This window comes from Leuciscus leuciscus, assembly GCF_965113295.1.
Source record: "Leuciscus leuciscus genome assembly, chromosome: 14".
NCBI classification, from domain to species: domain Eukaryota; kingdom Metazoa; phylum Chordata; class Actinopteri; order Cypriniformes; family Leuciscidae; genus Leuciscus; species Leuciscus leuciscus.
Window position 1 is genome coordinate 40612280 of NC_138738.1, and position 22500 is coordinate 40634779.

Sequence of the window (22500 nt, forward strand, 5' to 3'; positions counted from 1 at the left end):
TTTTCTTTCTTTCTTTCTTTCTTTCTTTCTAACTAATTAATCTTTTTTCTTTCTTTCTTTCTTTCTTTCTAACTAATCTTTTTTCTTTCTTTCTTTCTAACTAATCTTTCTTTCTTTCTTTTTCTTACTTTTCTTTTTTCTAACTAATCTTTCTTCCTTTCTTTCTTTCTTTCTTTCTTTCTTTCTAACAAATCTTTTTCTTTCTTTCTTTCTTTCTTTCTTTCTTTCTTTCTAACTAATCATTTTTCTTTCTTTCTTTCTAACTAATCTTTCTTTTTTCTTTTTCTTTCTTTCTTTCTTTCTTTCTTTCTTTCTTTCTTTCTTTCTAACTAATTAATCTTTTTTCTTTCTTTCTTTCTAACTAATCTTTTTACTTTCTTTCTTTCTTTCTTTCTAACTAATCTTTCTTTCTCTTACTTTTCTTTCTTTCTTTCTAACTAATCTTTTTTCTTTCTTTCTTTTTTTCTTTCTTTCTTTCTTTCTTTCTTTCTTTCTAACTAATCTTTCGTTCTTTCTTTTTCTTACTTTTCTTTCTTTCTTTCTTTCTAACTAATCTTTTTTCTTTCTTTCTTTCTTTCTTTCTTTCTTTCTTTCTTTCTTTCTAACTAATTAATCTTCTTTCTTTCTTTCTTTCTTTCTTTTTAACTAATTAATCTTTTTTCTTTCTTTCTTTCTAACTAATCATTTTTCTTTCTTTCTTTCTAACTAATCTTTCTTTTTTCTTTTTCTTGCTTTTCTTTCTTTCTTTCTTTCTTTCTAACTAATATTTTTTCTTTCTTTCTTTCTTTCTTTCTTTCTAACAAATCTTTTTCTTTCTTTCTTTCTTTCTTTCTTTCTTTCTAACTAATCATTTTTCTTTCTTTCTTTCTAACTAATCTTTCTTTTTTCTTTTTCTTTCTTTCTTTCTTTCTTTCTTTCTTTCTTTCTAACTAATTAATCTTTTTTCTTTCTTTCTAACTAATCTTTTTACTTTCTTTCTTTCTTTCTTTCTAACTAATCTTTCTTTCTCTTACTTTTCTTTCTTTCTTTCTAACTAATCTTTTTTCTTTCTTTCTTTTTTTCTTTCTTTCTTTCTTTCTTTCTTTCTAACTAATCTTTCGTTCTTTCTTTTTCTTACTTTTCTTTCTTTCTTTCTAACTAATCTTTTTTCTTTCTTTCTTTCTTTCTTTCTTACTAATCTTTCTTTTTCTTTTTCTTACTTTTCTTTCTTTCTTTCTAACTAATCTTTTTTCTTTCTTTCTTTCTTTCTTTCTTTCTTTCTTTCTTTCTTTCTTTCTTTCTTTCTTTCTAACTAATCTTTCTTTCTTTCTTTGTCTTACTTTTCTTTCTTTCTTTCTAACTAATCTTTTTTCTTTCTTTCTTTCTTTCTTTCTTTCTTTCTTTCTTACTAATCTTTCTTTTTCTTTTTCTTACTTTTCTTTCTTTCTTTCTAACTAATCTTTTTTCTTTCTTTCTTTCTTTCTAACTAATCTTTCTTTCTTTCTTTTTCTTACTTTTCTTTCTTTCTTTCTAACTAATCTTTTTTCTTTCTTTCTTTCTTTCTTTCTTTCTTTCTTTCTAACTAATTAATCTTCTTTCTTTCTTTCTTTCTTTTTAACTAATTAATCTTTTTTCTTTCTTTCTTTCTAACTAATCATTTTTCTTTCTTTCTTTCTAACTAATCTTTTTTCTTTCTTTCTTTCTTTCTTTCTTTCTTTCTTTCTTTCTTTCTAACTAATCTTTTTACTTTCTTTCTTTCTTTCTTTCTTTCTAACTAATCTTTTTACTTTCTTTCTTTCATTCTTTCTAACTAATCTTTCTTTCTCTTACTTTTCTTTCTTTCTTTCTAACTAATCTTTTTTCTTTCTTTCTTTCTTTCTTTCTTTCTTTCTTTCTTTCTTTCTAACTAATCTTTCTTTCTTTCTCTTTCTTTCTTTCTCTTACTTTTCTTTCTTTCTTTCTAACTAATCTTTTTACTTTCTTTCTTTCTTTCTTTCTTTCTAACTAATCTTTCTTTCTCTTACTTTTCTTTCTTTCTTTCTAACTAATCTTTTTTCTTTCTTTCTTTCTTTCTTTCTTTCTTTCTTTCTTTCTTTCTTTCTTTCTTTCTAACTAATCTTTCTTTCTTTCTTTCTTTTTCTTACTTTTCTTTCTTTCTTTCTAACTAATCTTTTTTCTTTCTTTCTTTCTTTCTTTCTTTCTTTCTTTCTTTCTTTCTAACTAATTAATCTTCTTTCTTTCTTTCTTTCTTTCTTTCTAACTAATTAATCTTTTTTCTTTCTTTCTTTCTTTCTTTCTTTCTTTCTTTCTAACTAATCTTTTTACTTTCTTTCTAACTAATCTTTCTTTTTTCTTTTTCTTACTTTTCTTTCTTTCTTTCTAACTAATCTTTTCTTTCTTTCTTTCTAACTAATCTTTTTCTTTCTTTCTTTCTTTCTTTCTTTCTTTCTTTCTTTCTAACTAATCTTTCTTTCTTTCTAACTAATCTTTTTACTTTCTTTCTTTCTTTCTTTCTTTCTTTCTTTCTAACTAATCTTTTTACTTTCTTTCTTTCTTTCTTTCTTTCTTTCTTTCTTTCTTTCTTCCAACTATTATTTCTTTCTAACTAATCTATCAATCTAACTTTAACCTACTTTAAACTTCTAACTTCTTTAAACTTCTTCAAACTCTCTGGTCAGGCTTTCTCAAGCCAACTTAAAGTTTGTCTCAACAAACTTTTTTTTCTAGTTTATACAATAAAATAATATGATTAGACACCATTATGGAATAATATTAATTGGATGAGAATTATGGTGATTTCTTCATTCCACAAGATGATAAAAAGATCGAGAAGAGTGAGGTCAGGCGGAGACGTGGAAGTTATGAGTTAATTCCTCCTAACAGTGAGTATTTCTCCACTAAACCTAAAGCTGTTCTCTCAATTACTGAAGCACTGATTAATGGGTGTTATTTTCTTTTACAGTGAGAAATGACAACAACATCAGCCCCAACACATTATTACTGATAGTGATAGTTCTAGTTGGAGCACTTGTTGGTTCAGTTGTTGGAGCTCGAGATGGAGTTTCAGGGTCTGGCATGGGAATACTCTTCGGTGCTCTTGTAGGGTTTATATTTGCAAAAGTGATCCATCTATAAGTCATGACAACATTACTTCAGACCTGTGTGCCATCCAGCAAGTGAACAGCGCCTTATGGTGCCATGATCCCAAAGAGGCACAAAATCACTCTCAAGGACAACTTTTTTAGTGGCAAGTCAGACAAATCTCTTTTTCTATCAGTTGACAGAATACCAAAGCATCTGCTAAATGTAATAATGACGTAAGTTTCAAGCAATTTCAACATTTAGTTATACGAGATTCAATTAGCAAGTTTTTTTTTTTGTTTTTTTTTTTGTCAGTTTAATATAATTTAACTTGAAATGACTGTCAAGTTGAATGTACTTAAAGTACTTTTGTACTCGTACTTTTTTACAGTGTTCATTTACATTCCAGGGTCGGAAGGCATCAAGACACGTCATAATGCCAATGGCGCCACCAGGGGGTGGCCAGGGGTGGCCCTCCGTCTATGCCGCTGTTGCGCGCTCAGACAGCAACAGCTCAGCGCGTGCCTGTCGGTCAACAATTTCAAAAGAAGTTAAGAAAGAAGACGAAGAAGACTACCGCGTCAGTTTGGGTGACAAAGTCATCTGAAGTTATTCCATAGCTTAATGTGACGGACAGAAGTCTATTTACATCATTAAAGTTTACGGAAACTCGTTTTCCCTCCTCTGTGGCTGTCAATCATTCTCCATTCAGTATTCAAACAGTGCGCGCGCCTCTTCTGGTTGGATGCACCGTAAAACTCTCTCCAATATGATATATTCACATTATAATGCATAATCTGTAGATAAAAGGCTGTGGCTTTGCATAAAATGACTTTATTTTGTCGGAGTTTGTTGCTGTTTTTAAACGACTCACTACCGTGTGCTTGTTAGATCACACACATCACAAGGACTATGAATCGACATCAAACGCACAATAACTGGAATTTAAAACTGTGAAACAAATGATCAATAAACTGTTGGACAGATATACACTAGGATTTGTGCGCTCGACATTTCTTCGCTTTGTGCCGTGAACTTTTAAATGCGCACTTGTTCAGCGCAGCGCTGACTCCATGTTGCTTTGAGCACATCATTCTGCACCCGCGATGCGCATACGCGCTTTGTGCGCTCTGTTTTGAAACGTTTCATATTATCATGGTTTTGCGCACTGAAAGATTATTAAAAGCCTATATTTTTTATACCTAGCCTGCTCAATACATTTAAAATAAGCATAATTTAATTGTATATTATTTATTTGTAGTGTAGGCTATATATACACTTCTGAATTCTTGACATTAATAAATATAATATATTTGTATCTGCCAGTATCTGCTTTTCCCCAGTAACTGTTTTGTTTGCAATAAATGTACACCTTATAATATAATTAACCAAATATAATTGCAAAATACAACAGAATTGTTGTGCAACTCAAAATGTTTACTGTAGTCTATGCACATTATATCATTAGTAACATTAAATATAACACAATAAACCGTCATATAGTATATCAGTAGGAGTTTCCTTAAGTCTTTCTAAAAGTTTACTACAGGCCGGTTTACTACAACAGTAGAAAAAAAATCTGAAATTATGGTTTATAGTTTTGGTGTGCCACCCCAAGATTTTAAGTGGCCCCATCTGGCCACCCTTATGAAACATTTCTGGAGGCGCCACTGCATAATGCGATGTTAGTTATACAACCGTGAAGGAGGAGAGAGGACCAGGCCTGGACTATTTTATTTAATGTTTTGTTGTATTATGTGTGGTGGAAGTCGACCGTGAGGGACTGGCGTCATTACTTTTGTTTTTGTATTTGGTTTATTTTGTTAGTAAAATCTTTTGATTTAGCCGGTTCCCGCCTCACAACATCTAACTGCGTTACAGTAGTCGTTAAATATTCTCTTAGTTTTCACCAAAGCTCGCTCTATTTTCCATTGATGCCATTACAACAGATTGAAAATATACTGTCTTCTTTCTATACTAAGTTGTTTCTATGTTAATTGTTAAATTAAAAACTAATTTTTAATTGCGATTTAATTCCAGAATTTTTTTTTTTATCGATTGACAGCACTAGTTTTTAAAGGTGAACTAAGTAACTTTTTTACCTTAACTGAACAGCTTCGGAGTCATTGGAATGGTTATATTACTTATTTCGGGTTGAATGGTGGTCGTTTCGCACCCCCCTGGTGCCCGTGAGCGGAAAATACGCACTTGCAACTTTGAGCCGCCGGCCGCTGCGTCAGGAAGTCTCGCGTGATATCAGGTCTCGCGATGTAAACAATTGCTTTACGGCCAAAAGAAATCTGCTAAAATGCTGTCATTATTGCGCTCCCTCACACTGTCCGAACCCGAATGAAGAAGACGTTTTAAAGAACGTCCCATCTGCTTTGATGTCGTTGATCTACTAGCCTCTGGTGTCTGAGAATCAACAACGAGTTTTTACGACAGTGTTGTCAAATATCTATTCCGAAGCTGTGGGGGGAGCTCTAGAGAGAAACCTGCGAGAAAAAAGCAAGAATACAGCGAAGAAATCCCGAAGCTACTGAGTGATGCTTTAAGTGAAACTCTATTTGAGAATGTGCAGTGTGCTGTGTTCAGGGTAATGTGTTTCATCTGGTAAAGTAATGCAATACTTTTAAACACAAAACAAAATATCTGAGTTACTTTTTCAAGCAAGGAATCCCAGCCCAGACGAGATAAAGTTACACAGAAGTATTGCATATCAGTATTTTGCTTTACTCTTAAAAGTAACTTTCTCCAACACTAGCATTGTGTAGGCCTACAAACATGTATTTTTTAATGAACTTTTTCATTAATTAAAATGTTCATTTAATGAAGTTTTCCTTGTATGTTGTTTTCAAATTGTCTATATTACTAATTTCATGTGTTTTTTAAATAGCATGTTTAAATATGTTTCTCATATGTTATGATGCGTAATATTGTAAATAAACGTGAATAAATTATTTACTGGACTAATAATTTTAGCTTGTTTAGGATTTCATGTCGCCTATAGGATACCAAGTATAAACTAGACTCTGCCTAGTAAGCAGATGTAGTGTAAACCTAGTAAGGTTTTGGAAAATTTGGAAAATATATTGACATTTAGGCTACTGGTATTTCATTGCAGTTAATAGTAAATCATTCATCAGACACGTGTCATAAACAATGTCAGGCCATTTTCCATTTCTGGATCTAATTGCAACAATCTAAAGAGTTCATGAATGGAGCTAAATTCATTAGATTCACATTATTACATTCTCTTCTGTTGATTCACATTTGTTTGTGCAGTTATCCTTTATGCATTTATTAAATGTAAACTATTTACGATAGGTGACTTTATATTTAAACACATCAGCATGTTAAAATATGGGAATATGTACAAGAATAATAAATTGTATGGAACTAATCCGAAAATTACAAACAGACTTTTTATTAATTTTAAAACTAGACTTGATCAAGTTGTCTACACTAGATGTCGTATGGGTCACAAGTTTGACCCATGCTTTTTTGCTTAAGGGTGAAGACCCAACTCTATGCATGATTTGTAAAATTCCCTTATCTGTTAAACATATTTTATTGGATTGTCCTGGACTTATTACAAGCAGAATGCTCTTTTATGAAGTTATTTCACTTAAGGACATATTTAATGAGATTATGCCTGAAAAGGTTTTGAAACACATTAAAAAAAAAAAAAATTTTTATTATATTTATTTTTTATTGTATTTATATGATATTTGTATTTTTGTAATTGAATTTTTGCCATGAAAATAGCTTTGAATGCTGACATGGCATTAAATAAAATAATCTGAATCTGTTAAAATATGCTTCTCATATGTCATGGCTAAATTACTGTACAAGCCCTACATAAATCAAATTTATTTGGACTAAAAAATGTGTTTAAAAAATATGTGTTATGCGTTTTATGAGTTTGCACACACACACACACACTGCAACAGTTTACTGATGAAACGCTCCGGCTCTGGTGAAAGCGAGAGTTCATTCACATTCACTGTCATTATTACATTCTCTTCTGTTGATTCCCATTTGTTTGTGCATTCATCATTATTAAATGTAAACTATTAACGATATAATGTACTATGAGTAGGTTTCAGTTTGAGCCGCACATCGCCTCATGTGGACACCGGAAATACAAGCGCTGTGTCCCGGAAACACGCGAGGCAGAAACTGCTAGTGGCGCGAAATCTCTGGACGTTCGTGGGTGAGTTTATGCTTTTAATGTTGAAATTTACATAATTAACTGGTTGTTTACTATATATGTGAGCAGTTGCAGCAGCCTCCTGCCTTATGACAGACTAAACTGCATCTTAAACTCTTTTAAATGATGTTTCTAAATCTCATATGTCATGACTGCACATATAAGAATACAGAAGGATGAAATAAAGTTTCAGGACAAAGACAACATGAAGTGCAACAGAGTAAATACGAGTCTTTGTGCAAGTGTAAGTGTGCAAAAGACAAAGGCGTGCAATCACTAATTTTATGAGCTCATATTACTTTAGAAATAACACGGAATGTCATTTAAAAAAAACACACTGTCAAAATTCACCGAGTCAGACTGCAGAAAGAAAGGGTATTCATTTAGCAAATCACTCAATGCTGACCAGTGACAGGGACTAAACATAAAATATGTATACATTCATATACATTTCTAGATCCTTGATGTTGGGGGAAAAGTTTTTAATAAATATAAATAGTCCATGTTATCTCTGATTTGGTCTGTAACTGTATATTTATCTACTGTAAAGTTTGCTGTATATTTGTTCAACATACTGTTTTTTGCATGTATTTATAATAGTTGCAGTCAGATGTGTGTAAACATCTGCACATTATTAACTGAGATGTGTTGAATGTTGCAGGTGAAGATGAGCAAACGCAGATCCGCTGCTCTCACTGAAGCTCAGTGTGTGTCTCTGGTCAGTCAGTGTGTATTACAGTTCCTCATGAGTGTGTTTCTGCAGTTAGTGTGTGTTTACTCGTGTTTACTCCTGTTTACTGCTGTTTACTCCTGTTTACTCCTGTTTACTCCTGTTTACTCGTGTTTACTGCTGTTTACTCCTGTTTACTCCTGTTTACTCCTGTTTACTGCTGTTTACTCCTGTTTACTGCTGTTTACTGCTGTTTACTCCTGTTTACTCCTGTTTACTCCTGTTTACTCCTGTTTACTGCTGTTTACTGCTGTTTACTCCTGTTTACTGCTGTTTACTCCTGTTTACTGCTGTTTACTGCTGTTTACTCCTGTTTACTGCTGTTTACTGCTGTTTACTCCTGTTTACTCCTGTTTACTCCTGTTTACTGCTGTTTACTCCTGTTTACTCCTGTTTACTGCTGTTTACTCCTGTTTACTCCTGTTTACTCGTGTTTACTGCTGTTTTCTCGTGTTTACTCGTGTTTACTGCTGTTTACTGCTGTTTACTCGTGTTTACTGCTGTTTACTCCTGTTTACTCCTGTTTACTGCTGTTTACTGCTGTTTACTCGTGTTTACTGCTGTTTACTCCTGTTTACTCCTGTTTACTGCTGTTTACTCCTGTTTACTCCTGTTTACTCCTGTTTACTGCTGTTTACTCCTGTTTACTCCTGTTTACTGCTGTTTACTGCTGTTTACTCCTGTTTACTGCTGTTTACTGCTGTTTACTGCTGTTTACTCCTGTTTACTCCTGTTTACTCCTGTTTACTCCTGTTTACTCCTGTTTACTGCTGTTTACTCGTGTTTACTGCTGTTTACTGCTGTTTACTCCTGTTTACTCCTGTTTACTCCTGTTTACTCCTGTTTACTGCTGTTTACTCCTGTTTACTCCTGTTTACTCGTGTTTACTGCTGTTTACTCCTGTTTACTCCTGTTTACTGCTGTTTACTCCTGTTTACTCCTGTTTACTCGTGTTTACTGCTGTTTACTGCTGTTTACTCCTGTTTACTCCTGTTTACTCCTGTTTACTGCTGTTTACTGCTGTTTACTCCTGTTTACTCCTGTTTACTCGTGTTTACTGCTGTTTACTCCTGTTTACTCCTGTTTACTCCTGTTTACTGCTGTTTACTGCTGTTTACTCCTGTTTACTGCTGTTTACTCCTGTTTACTGCTGTTTACTCCTGTTTACTGCTGTTTACTCCTGTTTACTGCTGTTTACTCCTGTTTACTGCTGTTTACTCCTGTTTACTCCTGTTTACTGCTGTTTACTGCTGTTTACTCCTGTTTACTCCTGTTTACTCCTGTTTACTGCTGTTTACTCGTGTTTACTGCTGTTTACTCCTGTTTACTCCTGTTTACTGCTGTTTACTCCTGTTTACTCCTGTTTACTCCTGTTTACTGCTGTTTACTCGTGTTTACTGCTGTTTACTGCTGTTTACTCCTGTTTACTGCTGTTTACTCCTGTTTACTCCTGTTTACTGCTGTTTACTCCTGTTTACTCCTGTTTACTCGTGTTTACTGCTGTTTACTCCTGTTTACTCCTGTTTACTGCTGTTTACTCCTGTTTACTCCTGTTTACTCCTGTTTACTCGTGTTTACTGCTGTTTACTCCTGTTTACTCCTGTTTACTGCTGTTTACTGCTGTTTACTCCTGTTTACTCCTGTTTACTCCTGTTTACTCCTGTTTACTCGTGTTTACTGCTGTTTACTCCTGTTTACTCCTGTTTACTCCTGTTTACTCCTGTTTACTCCTGTTTACTGCTGTTTACTCGTGTTTACTGCTGTTTACTGCTGTTTACTCCTGTTTACTCCTGTTTACTCCTGTTTACTGCTGTTTACTCCTGTTTACTCCTGTTTACTCGTGTTTACTGCTGTTTACTCCTGTTTACTCCTGTTTACTCCTGTTTACTCGTGTTTACTGCTGTTTACTCCTGTTTACTCCTGTTTACTGCTGTTTACTCCTGTTTACTCCTGTTTACTGCTGTTTACTGCTGTTTACTCCTGTTTACTCCTGTTTACTCGTGTTTACTGCTGTTTACTCCTGTTTACTCCTGTTTACTGCTGTTTACTCCTGTTTACTCCTGTTTACTCCTGTTTACTCCTGTTTACTGCTGTTTACTCCTGTTTACTGCTGTTTACTCCTGTTTACTCCTGTTTACTGCTGTTTACTGCTGTTTACTCCTGTTTACTGCTGTTTACTCCTGTTTACTCCTGTTTACTGCTGTTTACTCCTGTTTACTCGTGTTTACTCGTGTTTACTCCTGTTTACTGCTGTTTACTCCTGTTTACTCCTGTTTACTGCTGTTTACTCCTGTTTACTCCTGTTTACTCCTGTTTACTGCTGTTTACTCCTGTTTACTCCTGTTTACTCGTGTTTACTCGTGTTTACTCGTGTTTACTGCTGTTTACTCCTGTTTACTCCTGTTTACTGCTGTTTACTCCTGTTTACTCCTGTTTACTCCTGTTTACTGCTGTTTACTCCTGTTTACTCCTGTTTACTCGTGTTTACTCCTGTTTACTCCTGTTTACTCCTGTTTACTGCTGTTTACTCCTGTTTACTCCTGTTTACTCCTGTTTACTGCTGTTTACTCGTGTTTACTGCTGTTTACTGCTGTTTACTCCTGTTTACTGCTGTTTACTCCTGTTTACTCCTGTTTACTGCTGTTTACTCCTGTTTACTCCTGTTTACTCGTGTTTACTGCTGTTTACTCCTGTTTACTCCTGTTTACTGCTGTTTACTCCTGTTTACTCCTGTTTACTCGTGTTTACTGCTGTTTACTCCTGTTTACTCCTGTTTACTGCTGTTTACTCCTGTTTACTCCTGTTTACTCCTGTTTACTCGTGTTTACTCCTGTTTACTCCTGTTTACTCCTGTTTACTCGTGTTTACTGCTGTTTACTCCTGTTTACTCCTGTTTACTGCTGTTTACTCCTGTTTACTCCTGTTTACTGCTGTTTTACTGCTGTTTACTCGTGTTTACTGCTGTTTACTCCTGTTTACTGCTGTTTACTCCTGTTTACTGCTGTTTACTGCTGTTTACTCCTGTTTACTCCTGTTTACTGCTGTTTACTCCTGTTTACTCCTGTTTACTCGTGTTTACTCGTGTTTACTCCTGTTTACTCGTGTTTACTCCTGTTTACTCCTGTTTACTGCTGTTTACTCCTGTTTACTCCTGTTTACTCCTGTTTACTCCTGTTTACTGCTGTTTACTCCTGTTTACTCCTGTTTACTGCTGTTTACTCCTGTTTACTGCTGTTTACTCGTGTTTACTCGTGTTTACTGCTGTTTACTCCTGTTTACTGCTGTTTACTCCTGTTTACTCCTGTTTACTCCTGTTTACTGCTGTTTACTCCTGTTTACTGCTGTTTACTCGTGTTTACTGCTGTTTACTCCTGTTTACTGCTGTTTACTGCTGTTTACTGCTGTTTACTCGTGTTTACTGCTGTTTACTCCTGTTTACTGCTGTTTACTCCTGTTTACTGCTGTTTACTGCTGTTTACTGCTGTTTACTCCTGTTTACTCCTGTTTACTCCTGTTTACTCCTGTTTACTCGTGTTTACTCGTGTTTACTCCTGTTTACTCCTGTTTACTGCTGTTTACTCCTGTTTACTCCTGTTTACTCGTGTTTACTCGTGTTTACTCCTGTTTACTCCTGTTTACTCCTGTTTACTGCTGTTTACTCCTGTTTACTGCTGTTTACTCGTGTTTACTGCTGTTTACTGCTGTTTACTCCTGTTTACTCCTGTTTACTCCTGTTTACTCCTGTTTACTCGTGTTTACTCGTGTTTACTCGTGTTTACTCCTGTTTACTCGTGTTTACTCCTGTTTACTCCTGTTTACTGCTGTTTACTCCTGTTTACTCCTGTTTACTCCTGTTTACTCGTGTTTACTCCTGTTTACTCGTGTTTACTCCTGTTTACTCCTGTTTACTGCTGTTTACTCCTGTTTACTCCTGTTTACTCCTGTTTACTCGTGTTTACTCGTGTTTACTGCTGTTTACTGCTGTTTACTCCTGTTTACTCCTGTTTACTGCTGTTTACTCCTGTTTACTGCTGTTTACTCCTGTTTACTCCTGTTTACTGCTGTTTACTGCTGTTTACTCCTGTTTACTCGTGTTTACTCGTGTTTACTCGTGTTTACTCCTGTTTACTCCTGTTTACTCGTGTTTACTCGTGTTTACTCCTGTTTACTCCTGTTTACTCCTGTTTACTCCTGTTTACTCGTGTTTACTCGTGTTTACTCCTGTTTACTCCTGTTTACTGCTGTTTACTCCTGTTTACTCGTGTTTACTCGTGTTTACTCGTGTTTACTCGTGTTTACTCGTGTTTACTCCTGTTTACTCGTGTTTACTCCTGTTTACTCGTGTTTACTCGTGTTTACTCGTGTTTACTCGTGTTTACTCCTGTTTACTCCTGTTTACTCGTGTTTACTCATGTTTACTCCTGTTTACTCCTGTTTACTCGTGTTTACTCCTGTTTACTCGTGTTGTGATCGTGTGTTCAGGCTCAGAAGATCCTGAGAGAGAGACTGTGTCATCAGAAGCTGCCGGATCAACCCTCGGGTCTGGACTCACAGCACAAGTGTGTTCATTACACAATATCTCTGTGTGTGTGTGTGACAGTGTGTGTGTGTGTGTGTGTGTGTGTGTGTGTGTGAGAGAGAGAGAGAGAGAGTGTGTGAGAGACTGTGTGTGTGTGTGCATTCTAACGCTGTGTGTGTGTTCAGGCACTTGCTGGAGCTGTTGAGACGCACTGCTGTTCATGGAGAAAGTAACTCTGTCCTCATCGTTGGTCCTCGAGGATCTGGTAAAACTATGGTACGACACATCTGAGATATAAAGGAACACGGCGACTTTTTGGGACTTTATCTTCTTCCCCGTATCCCCCAGAGTTAGATAAGTCCACACACACCCTTCTCCTCTCTGTGCGTGCCGTAACTCTGTCTGACGCACCCACCACTAGCCTAGCTTAGCACAAACACTGGAGGTAAACGGCTACAGCTAGCACACTGCTCCCAATACATGACAAAATAACGCCAACATTTTCCTATTTACATGTTGTGATTTGTATAGTCACAGTGTGTGCGAATCATAGACTGTAAAAAAAGATGGGCGACGCCCCTTCGCTCTCTTCCATTGATGAGAACTGAAGCCGCCAGAGTCCCGATATGGCGCTGACATATTGGAACTTGAGTCTGCGCAGTAGCGATCTCAGGACCAGACCTGCGCAGTAGTGAGCAGGAAGTACAGCAGCGAAATCAATGCTCCGCCCTCACTCTCGCAGAATGCACTCAGGGAGAACGCATTCTGCACACTTTTAAAAACAATTATTGCAGTACGACAAGAGGCTTGTTAAAATAAAGTAAATACAATCTCCTCAGTCCTCCGAAGATCCCGAAAAAAATGTCCGTTGGTGCCTCAGTGACTACTTCGCTCAGAGAACCTGTCAATCACAGCTGTCAATCATGAAGTAACACCACCGCATCATGTAACTAACTAAAAACCAACTTATTTTTGAAACAAACACTTGAACTTACATCAGCGTGATAAAAACTACAGTAAATGACAGAAACCACTTTTGGAAAAAAGATATTTGAAGTGTAAAGTTAAATTGTTTAGTTGGTCTCACGTCCCGTTGAATAACACGGGGAGGCGGGGCTTATGACCTATACTAGGACCAGTCACTGGGGGGCGATCGAGACGTTTTGGCTTCACTTTTCAGGGCTTGTGCGGCACGCTTGGTACAAATAACAAGGTCACATGAGACACAGCCATCTTCTAACCGTATACATACTGGGAACTATATTCTCAGAAGGCGAAGCACTGCTACTTCTGCGGAGTGATTTACTCCGACTCTGAGGAACTCTCTGCTCCTCACCACGGGCTTCTCAGGCGCTGCGAGCAAATCACTCCGCCGTAGCAGTGCTTCACCTTCTGAGAATATAGTTCCCAGTATGTGTACGAGTTCATCACTTATTATATAATGTATATAAATAATAATAATAATACATTTGTATGTGTGTGTGTGTGTGCGTGTGTGTGTTTGTGTGTGTGTGTGTGTGTGTGTGTGTGTGTGTGTGTGTGTGTGTGTGTGTGTGTGTGCGCGTGTGCGTGTGCGTGTGTGCGTGTGTGTGTGCAGCTGCTGGGTTGTGTCCTCAGAGAGCTCATGAGTCTGAAGGAAGTGCAGAAGAACGTTCTTCTAGTGGAGCTCAACGGTGAGTCATGTGACATGTGAGTCTCTGCTGTTAATCTGAGACTCGAGACGCCGCATCACATCTTCACCCCTCGCTTCTCTGAGCGCAGGTCTTCTGCAGACGGACGACAAGATCGCACTGAAGGAGATCACTCGCCAGCTGCACCTGGAGAACGTCGTCGGAGACAAAGTGTTTGTGAGTGTCACACGAATAATTTACCCAGAAACCAACATTCTGTCTTCAGTGATGTAATAATGCAGTTCTTCTTGTGTTTAGGGGAGTTTTGCAGAGAATCTGGCTTTTCTTCTGGAAGCTCTCAAGAGCGGTGAGGATATTTTGGGGATATTTAATTTAATTTAATTTTATCAATCCATAAATTCCTCTTGAAACAAACTTTGTTGTATTATTTTAATTTAATACTGTGAAGCTGCTTTGATACAATCTGTATTGTGAAAAGCGCTATACAAATAAACTTGACTTGACTTGACTTCATCACTGTCAGCGTTGGGAATCAGAAATCAGTTCTGCAATCGGATACTTGTTATATAATTCAGATTTTGCTTATTGATTCCAATTTGCCCATTTTAATGTGATTTGAAACCATTCAAGCTCAAGATGACACAGAAGAACTCTTAATAGTGCACTAATACTCCACAGATACATTTAAAGATAACTTATAAACCCTTTAAGACAGCCCTAGTGTGAGCTACGAGTTTAATCAATGTTATTTACTTCTGTTCAATTATTTCACTTTAGTTTTAAAATAATCGTGTTTAACAGTAAAATTCATGGAGAAAAACTACATTACCCATGATGCAGTACTGACAATTCCACCAATCAGAGTTAAAACAAGACACATGTGCCAAAAGAACTCGTTAGCTCCTCCCACTCACACAAAGCTCCGCAAATCTCCTTATACTCTCAAAATTCGGAAATATTTAAATATATACGCATATTTTGAAATAAACTTTTATATACAAATATATTGTTTTATTTGTAGAATGAGTAGTTTTAAATTCCTCCATCGTTTTTAATTAGATTATGCCGTTCGCAATGCTTCATGGGATTGTTGTTCTGTCTGCAATGGAGTGTTTTGCAAAAAGAAACAGAATAAATGTTTGACTTCATTTCTTTACGTAATTTGAATCTAAAATGGGAATCGATAAGAAAAGAATAGAAATTGAAAGGCAGAATCGGAAACGCTACAATACAAATACCCAACCCTAATCAGTGTTATTGTAGTATTTATATACTGGTATAATACTTTTTCATATTTTGAATTAGTTTTCAATTTTCAATTTTCAGTTTTCTTTTTAATTTTAGTTTAAAGTTTTATTAATTTTGTTATTTTTGTCTTTTTTTTATTTATTATTTTAATTTATTTTATTTTAGTACTTTATTTTAATTTTAATTATTTTTGTTTAAGTTATTTTTAGTAATTTTGTTATTTTTGTTATTTTTTTATTGTTATTTTTATTTTATTTATTTTATTTTAATATTTCTAATTTGAAATTATTTATTTTTGTTTTGTTTTCAGTAATTTTACTAGTTCAACTTATTTTATTTAGCTGCCAAAGCAACATTTTTACTTTTCCATTTAGTTGAAGTTTTTCATCCAGTATTAATGTGTGATTTCAGCAGTATTTACCTGCAGTGATTGAGTAGTTGTGTGTTGTGTCTCCCTGTGGTGTGTGTGTTGTGTCTCCCCGTGGCGTGTGTGTTGTCTCCCCGTGGTGTGTGTTGTGTCTCCCTGTGGTGTGTGTGTTGTGATGGTGTCAGGTGACCGGAGCAGCAGTCGTCCTGTGCTGTTCCTGCTGGATGAGTTTGATCTGTTCGCTCATCATAAGAACCAGACGCTGCTGTATAATCTACTGGACGTGTCCCAGTCTGCGCAGACGCCCGTTGCTGTGGTGGGACTGACCTGCAGACTGGTGCGCGCACACACACACACACACACACGAGTCAACAAAATTCTGTCATCATTTACTCCTCCTCCCACCATGTCCACACTAGACGCGACGTGACTGCGAGATGCGTCAAAATCAATCAAAACCCACAGCCAATCAGAGCAGCGTGTGGGCGGAGTCTCACAGTGAGTGCACAGCGCTCGCGCTAATCTTGACGGCACTCGCAAGAAAATGGATAAGTAGCTACATAATCAAATTCACAAATATTACACCATGTAAACATTATTAAAAATACATAGGCTACTGAGTTACTAAACAATCTTTGTCAAAGAATACACTTGTTTGTTCACATTTGAACTTTTGTTTAATTTCAAGATCTGAGGTGAATTATCCATTGTTGCTTTTACAGCCACAAAGCTGGAGCACTAAATGATATTCAGAGTCACATGACACGCTTTTAACATTAAGTAAAGCACATAAACAGTCCCTGAGATTATCATCGCCACACTTTGTGTTTGTTGTTCCAGCGTGTCGCCGTTGCGGCTGGTCAGGACACACACTCTGATCAACATGGAAAATAGAATTTTATCGCGTATCGCGTGTAGTTAGGACACGGTGTAAAGTTGCTTCAAACCTGTATGAGTTTCTGTCTTCTGCTGAACACAATAGAAGATATTTTGAAGAATGTTTGTAACCAGACAGTTTTTGGACCCCATTGACTTCCACTGTTACCCCTTTTCCACCAAGGCAGTGCTGGTGCCGGTTCGGAGCCGGTGCCTACTCGCGAACCAGTTCTTTGTGTTTCGACAGCCAAAGAACCGGTTCTCGGCCAGGAAAATTGGTTCCAAAGCGGCACCATGTGTCTCATATCGTAGTTAATGTATACTGACTTCACCCTGTGCTGCAAGTTTTATATTCATTTACAGAAATCAGAAAATTGCTGATGTTATTGGATTTTCAGGTGGTGTACACCCCCTTAAGACGTAGCCTATGGCAACGTACACAGTGATGACGCCGTTCGCTGGGCTCTCTAGTCAGTGGAAAAACAAACAGGTCCTAAGAAGGTTCGCAAGTTGAACCAACTTTGAACCAGCACCAGTTCCGAACCAGTTCTTTTTTGGTGGAAAAGGGGTAAGTATGGTTTTTCCTACAGTGGAAGTCAATGGGGTCCAGAAACTGTCTGGTTACAAACATTCTTCAAAATATCTTCTATTGTGTTCAGCAGAAGACAGAAACTCATACAGGATTCAAACAACTTGAGGGCGAGTAAATGATGACAGACTTTTCATTTTTAAGTTGACTATTCCTTTAATATAACTTATTCTGTCATCTATTGTTTCTGGAACTTAATCTGTCATCATTATTGTTGTTTAATATTCTAATGTAATGTAATGTAATATTCCCACTGTTACCCAGGGCTCTCCTTTGATGATGTGCACTGCAAAAAATCTATCTCAGTATTTTTGTCTAGTTTTTCATTACACATATCTAAACATTCTTAAATCAAGATACATTTACTTGAGATGTAAAATTACTAAATACATTAAATCTGTATCAAAAAAGTGAGATAATGCTTAAATTTAGGAAAACATCTGTGGTTTAGAAAAATAATCTTGTTTTTGGATTAAGTCTCTTCCTTTTAAAGTAAGATTATTTTGAGTTTTAAGCATAAACTCATTTCATTTTTACATATTTCTAAAGAACCATTGAAATTATTTGTATGCTATTTTGATTAGTTATTGATTGGTTGTTGTAGCGCTGATTATTCGACACATCAGGTGATTTACTGAAACTAGAGATGCACAATTCATCACATCTGTCATCGCGATTACAATTACGGATCCCACAATTATGTAATAATTTAAAGGCGCAATTACAAAAAAAGGTTCGCTTACATTATTCTCTGTGTTTAAGATGTGTGTTTTTCTACAGCTTATCTTAAGGTTTATTTTCCTATTGTTTTATTGTTAGTTTTAGTATAACATTATAATACCATGCATATATTTACTTTGATTTGGTTTCTTTAAAAATATACACATATATTTGACATTTGAGGCTTAATGCTGTAGAAAAGCAAAGAAAAGTTTTTCAGGAAGAGTGTGTTCAGCTTGTGTTTTGATATGACACTATGGCATGCAGTCGCTTTACACAATGGCATAAAGCTATTCAAAACATCATTCAATGTAAATTGTGATAATCGTAATTAATAATCACAATTACATTTAAAGCTGCAGTCCGTAACTTTTTTAGGTTCAAAATGATCCCCAATATTAGCCTGGCAAGCCAGACCTACATCAAGATGTTAGGTCTGGCAACTCTCCATAGACACGCTCAATCCGAGGGGCGGGATAAACGGCTGTCTTTCAAATTCCCTCTGCACGCTATAGGACAGCGCTTCAACCAACTAGAGCGTTTTCCCAACAGCGGAGCTAACGTTAGTTGATAGATTCAACTTTTGAATCTTGCCGGCAAAACTACGAACACATCTTCCTTTTTTAAGAATGACTTTAGTGCCGTTCTTTGCTCTTTTCTCAAAGAAAAACTGAACTCCAAGTCCTCCAGAGTCGCGGCCAAAGCCGATTCGAAAGGCTGTTCTCCAGCAGCAGCTCTTCTTTGTTTTCAAGTAGCAGGGAACCGTCGCAACTCTGTCTTCATTATGTTAAGCCTGCCCCGCCTACTCTATACACGACGTGATTGGCCTGACCCAATTTAGGTTTTACAGCTCCGAAAGTCAACGGAGAGTTGCTAGACTACCCTGGCTGCAAAATACATTTAGCTGCCGCTAGGGTGCGTCTAGATTTCTAGGCTACCCAAATAATGTTTGAGCAAGTACATTACCAGCCAGTGTTCAGAACTCTCTGCTTGCCTTAGCTCGACTCACAACGGTAAGCTTGTAATAATGTCTTTAACTCCAGTGGTACTGGTGGTTTTCCGCGGGAAATTCGAGCATGTCTTTGCGTCATTACGTCACATCTGTCCACATAAAGAAGAGTCTGGGGTAGTCGGCTGTGAGTGTGAGGATGCTGGAGGTGGAGATTTATAGCCTTTTCTCACAGCACTTGATAAAATTAAACTTATCAATTTGATAATGGATCCAGAAAGGTTCAAACCACAATCACCAACTGGAGATTCAGCCGTTGTAAAATGCAAAAGACTTCGGAAAAAAGAGAGACTGCAACCGGCCCATGAGAAAACAAGGATAATATCGGAAGGGCTTTTGAAAGATGAAATTTAGATTATATTCCAGTTTTAAATATGCATCTGATTACAGATACGAGTGTTTGTATTTCAAAGAGAGCCAGTTCTGAGGATCATTCATTTGCTGGTATGACCATTAGACATTAGACTGCACAGAAATGGAAACTGAACTACAGGGAGCCCTAATACACATTAAGTGTAGTCACGCAGTGCTGATGTTGTTAACATTAACAATTTGAGAATAATAATTTGCACGGTTTGACGTGATATGATAAGCGAGCGTTAGATTTAATCAGTGCGATTCACTGCAATGCTTTTTCCCTCTTAGTTGGTCTGAACAAAAGTGGATGTTACTTGTTCAGGTGACATTTTCTGGTGAAAACTCTTATGTTGGTCAAACTTCCAAAAAGTAGAATCTGTGATTGGGAATGCCAGGATCCACACCAGCGGCGACTGACCGCCGCACGTTCTCCTCAAAACACTGGATTCATCCGCGCTGTGCCGAGCCGAGGCTCAACCCACGGAAAGCTGATAATTCCGCCAATAACTGCAGTGCAATTGCAGATTTTGATCAGAGATGGTGACAAAGAGGAAAAACTGCGGACTGCAGCTCGAATAATCGACAGTTCTGATTTTTGTCATAACCGTGCATCCCCAGCTGATTCTCCGTGTGTGTGTGTGTGTGTGTGTGTTGCAGGACGTGCTGGAGCTGCTGGAGAAGCGAGTGAAGTCTCGGTTCTCTCACAGACAGGTTCATCTCTTCAGCTCGCTCTCCTTCGCTCAGTATGTGGATGTGGTTCTCCATCAGCTCCGCCTTCCTCAGGACTTCCCAGATCACAGGTTCTCCACCGAGTGGAACCACAGCGTCATGGTACAGACTCTTCTTCTGATGTGTTGCTGTAAAGAGGAAGAGATGATCGTGAGACCGTATGAAAGCTGAGACTCTTCATAACAAGAGCTCAGTGTTATTATTGGATGGCAGGCGCTGCTATAATCTTTAGTGGAGTTTGTTCACACATCAGCTGAAAACAGCACAGGATAAAAGATTCTTGGGATTTAAGAATGGATGTGTTTAACCCCGTCCGTACACACACTCCGTACTAGGGGTGTCGCAATATACCGGTGTTGACGATAATCGTGATATTCAAAGCATGAAATATTGACATTGTGTTAATTTAGAGTGTGACAATATACAGGTATTGGCGATAACCACAATGTTTAAAATGAATAGGACTCTTATGATAACATGACACGTAAATACTCCAGCGCCAGTACCTGGTTGACCTCTCAGGTGGCAGTATTGCACCTGCGGACACCTAACAAATAAGACGACGACGCAGCGCTCGCCCGCGCCCGCGCCCGCGCAGCTAGAGTGGAACACTCTGTCCACACCCAAAAAAAGTAAGCTTACCAGTATGGAGTTCTTCGGCTTCAAAGAAAACAGCACCTTAAAGGGGGTCGCACACCGGACGAGAAGCGCAGCGCCACGTCTTTAAAGGGTAACTAAACCCTAAACCAACTTTTTTTAGTAAATGATCTGTAAGAATGGGGCTTTATTAGTGCTGTTCATTGATTCGAGTAACTTTTTTGACATTTGGGTATAAAGTGTTTTAATTCTACAATATATGGTGTAAAAACGTCTGAGTGCTGCCCTCTTCAGGTTGAACGGTGGCTACTGCAGTTGAATTTTCCTATTGGATGTTAGCGGTACTACGTGACGTAAGCAGGTTCCAGCTCACCACGCCCCTGGTATGATGAGCTAGCGTAGATTTATCACAGGTCAGGAGGATACGTAGGTGTAGTGTTGCTGGTTGCAACATCACTGTTGGACTGCATAGCTTTCCAGCAGACTTGTAAATTAGGCGACAGTGGTTGCATGCACTTGGCCTGGAAGACCGTGAGTGTGAAACCTGCATTTTACGCGGAATTGCTTTTGAAACGCAATAGAGGTGGAAATGGGCTTCTCCACACAGCTCGCGCTGAAAAGCGACGCAGTGTCAAACGCTGCTCCTCCTGCATGGACTCCACCACCACAGCGGCGTCTTGATGTGAGTGATCATATATATTTTAATCACAATTTATGGTTAGGCTAAGTTAATCCTCTGGGGTCGACAAACGCGTCGGCGCATTTTGCTAGATTTTTTCACATAGCGGCAAAATATGAATATGCCTACAGAGAGCGCGCGCTATTGACATCAACTCGATAAAGCTCATCAGATGCATGTACTTTACGTCGTCTTGCGACCCTGTGAGTCACTCTCCATTTTAGAGAGTCTGACAGCTGGTCTCAGGTGCACGCCCCCCCCCCGCTCACGGTTCGTCCCCTCTATCTCCGCTGGGCTCTGCCCACTTTTCTAGCATTTTTCAAATATTGCCAGTGGGTGGAGTCAGGCTCTGACCAGGGGTTTAGTTACCCTTTAAAATTCGAACACATTATTCTCGATGAGTGTACACACACCGGCGGCGCCATCCGGCGTCTGTCCGCGGCGCACAGCAACGGCTCAGGACCTTGTTCAAAATCCTGCCGTGCCATTTACATAGTTTTAAATTAAATTTACATTATATTTCTCTCAAATCATAGTAAATGACTTCACCCTGTGCTGCAATATACATTCAGTTTTACATTCATTAACAGAAATCAGCTGCTTGAATGAAAACTGCTGATGTTATCGGATTTTCAGGTGATATTCTCAATTCATTCAGTTAACGGACGCTCTGAGGTAGGGTTTGAACGACTTCAGATTTTTTGAAGTCGACTGTTATGACATCAAAGTCGAGTCGACGTTGACTAGTCACTCACGTCATTCATAAAAACACAAGAGATGGGACTGCTTTGCAACATGCCCCAATTTGCAATTTATTAACAGAAAATGATACAGATGCTGACATAGTTCATAATATGTTGCAACTTAACGGTAACAATGCAACAATAACTCCCGTTTTAGTGCAAAACATTTTTAGTGATGCATTATGTTGGCATAACAATGCCATTTATGCAAGATGGGCTGTAAGCCTACTCACTGTCACAGTCCTGCTCAATCACAGTTTTTACTTTTCGATCATGGTTTGCATGTTTAGAGAAGTTTCTAATTGACCGTTCGCAAAGACCCTCCCCCTTTAGTTACTGTTGCTAGACACAGAAATATACATCGCGGAGCAGAGAGGACACTGACAACGTGCTGACAGACAGGACAGAGCAGGTTACTTTTAATATGTAAACA

At 37.5% G+C, this 22500-nt stretch overlaps 1 protein-coding gene and 2 long non-coding RNA genes across 3 annotated transcripts in view; 2 read left to right on the forward strand and 1 right to left on the reverse strand.

The window, feature by feature from the left end:
* The window catches only part of LOC309473993, a 24296-nt gene extending 19194 nt beyond the window's left edge, over window positions 1–5102 (forward strand). The window contains exons 4-5 of the long non-coding RNA XR_014197155.1: window positions 2793–2861; window positions 2942–5102. This is a non-coding gene — a long non-coding RNA (uncharacterized lncRNA). The remainder of the gene's footprint in view (window positions 1–2792; window positions 2862–2941) is intronic.
* LOC309474003 overlaps window positions 1–6721 on the reverse strand; it is a 247693-nt gene extending 240972 nt beyond the window's left edge. Inside the window, exons 1-2 of the long non-coding RNA XR_014197168.1 lie at window positions 5623–6721; window positions 4340–5145 (exon numbers count right to left, since the gene is read on the reverse strand). This is a non-coding gene — a long non-coding RNA (uncharacterized lncRNA). The remainder of the gene's footprint in view (window positions 1–4339; window positions 5146–5622) is intronic.
* A 470-nt stretch (window positions 6722–7191) lies between these two features.
* The window catches only part of orc4 (origin recognition complex, subunit 4), an 18594-nt gene continuing 3285 nt past the window's right edge, over window positions 7192–22500 (forward strand). The window contains exons 1-9 of the mRNA XM_082136201.1: window positions 7192–7276; window positions 7935–7991; window positions 12486–12562; window positions 12708–12798; window positions 14120–14195; window positions 14284–14369; window positions 14451–14499; window positions 15954–16105; window positions 19977–20150. Coding sequence (XP_081992327.1) covers window positions 7941–7991; window positions 12486–12562; window positions 12708–12798; window positions 14120–14195; window positions 14284–14369; window positions 14451–14499; window positions 15954–16105; window positions 19977–20150 — 756 coding nt within the window. The 5' untranslated portion in view covers window positions 7192–7276; window positions 7935–7940. The remainder of the gene's footprint in view (window positions 7277–7934; window positions 7992–12485; window positions 12563–12707; window positions 12799–14119; window positions 14196–14283; window positions 14370–14450; window positions 14500–15953; window positions 16106–19976; window positions 20151–22500) is intronic.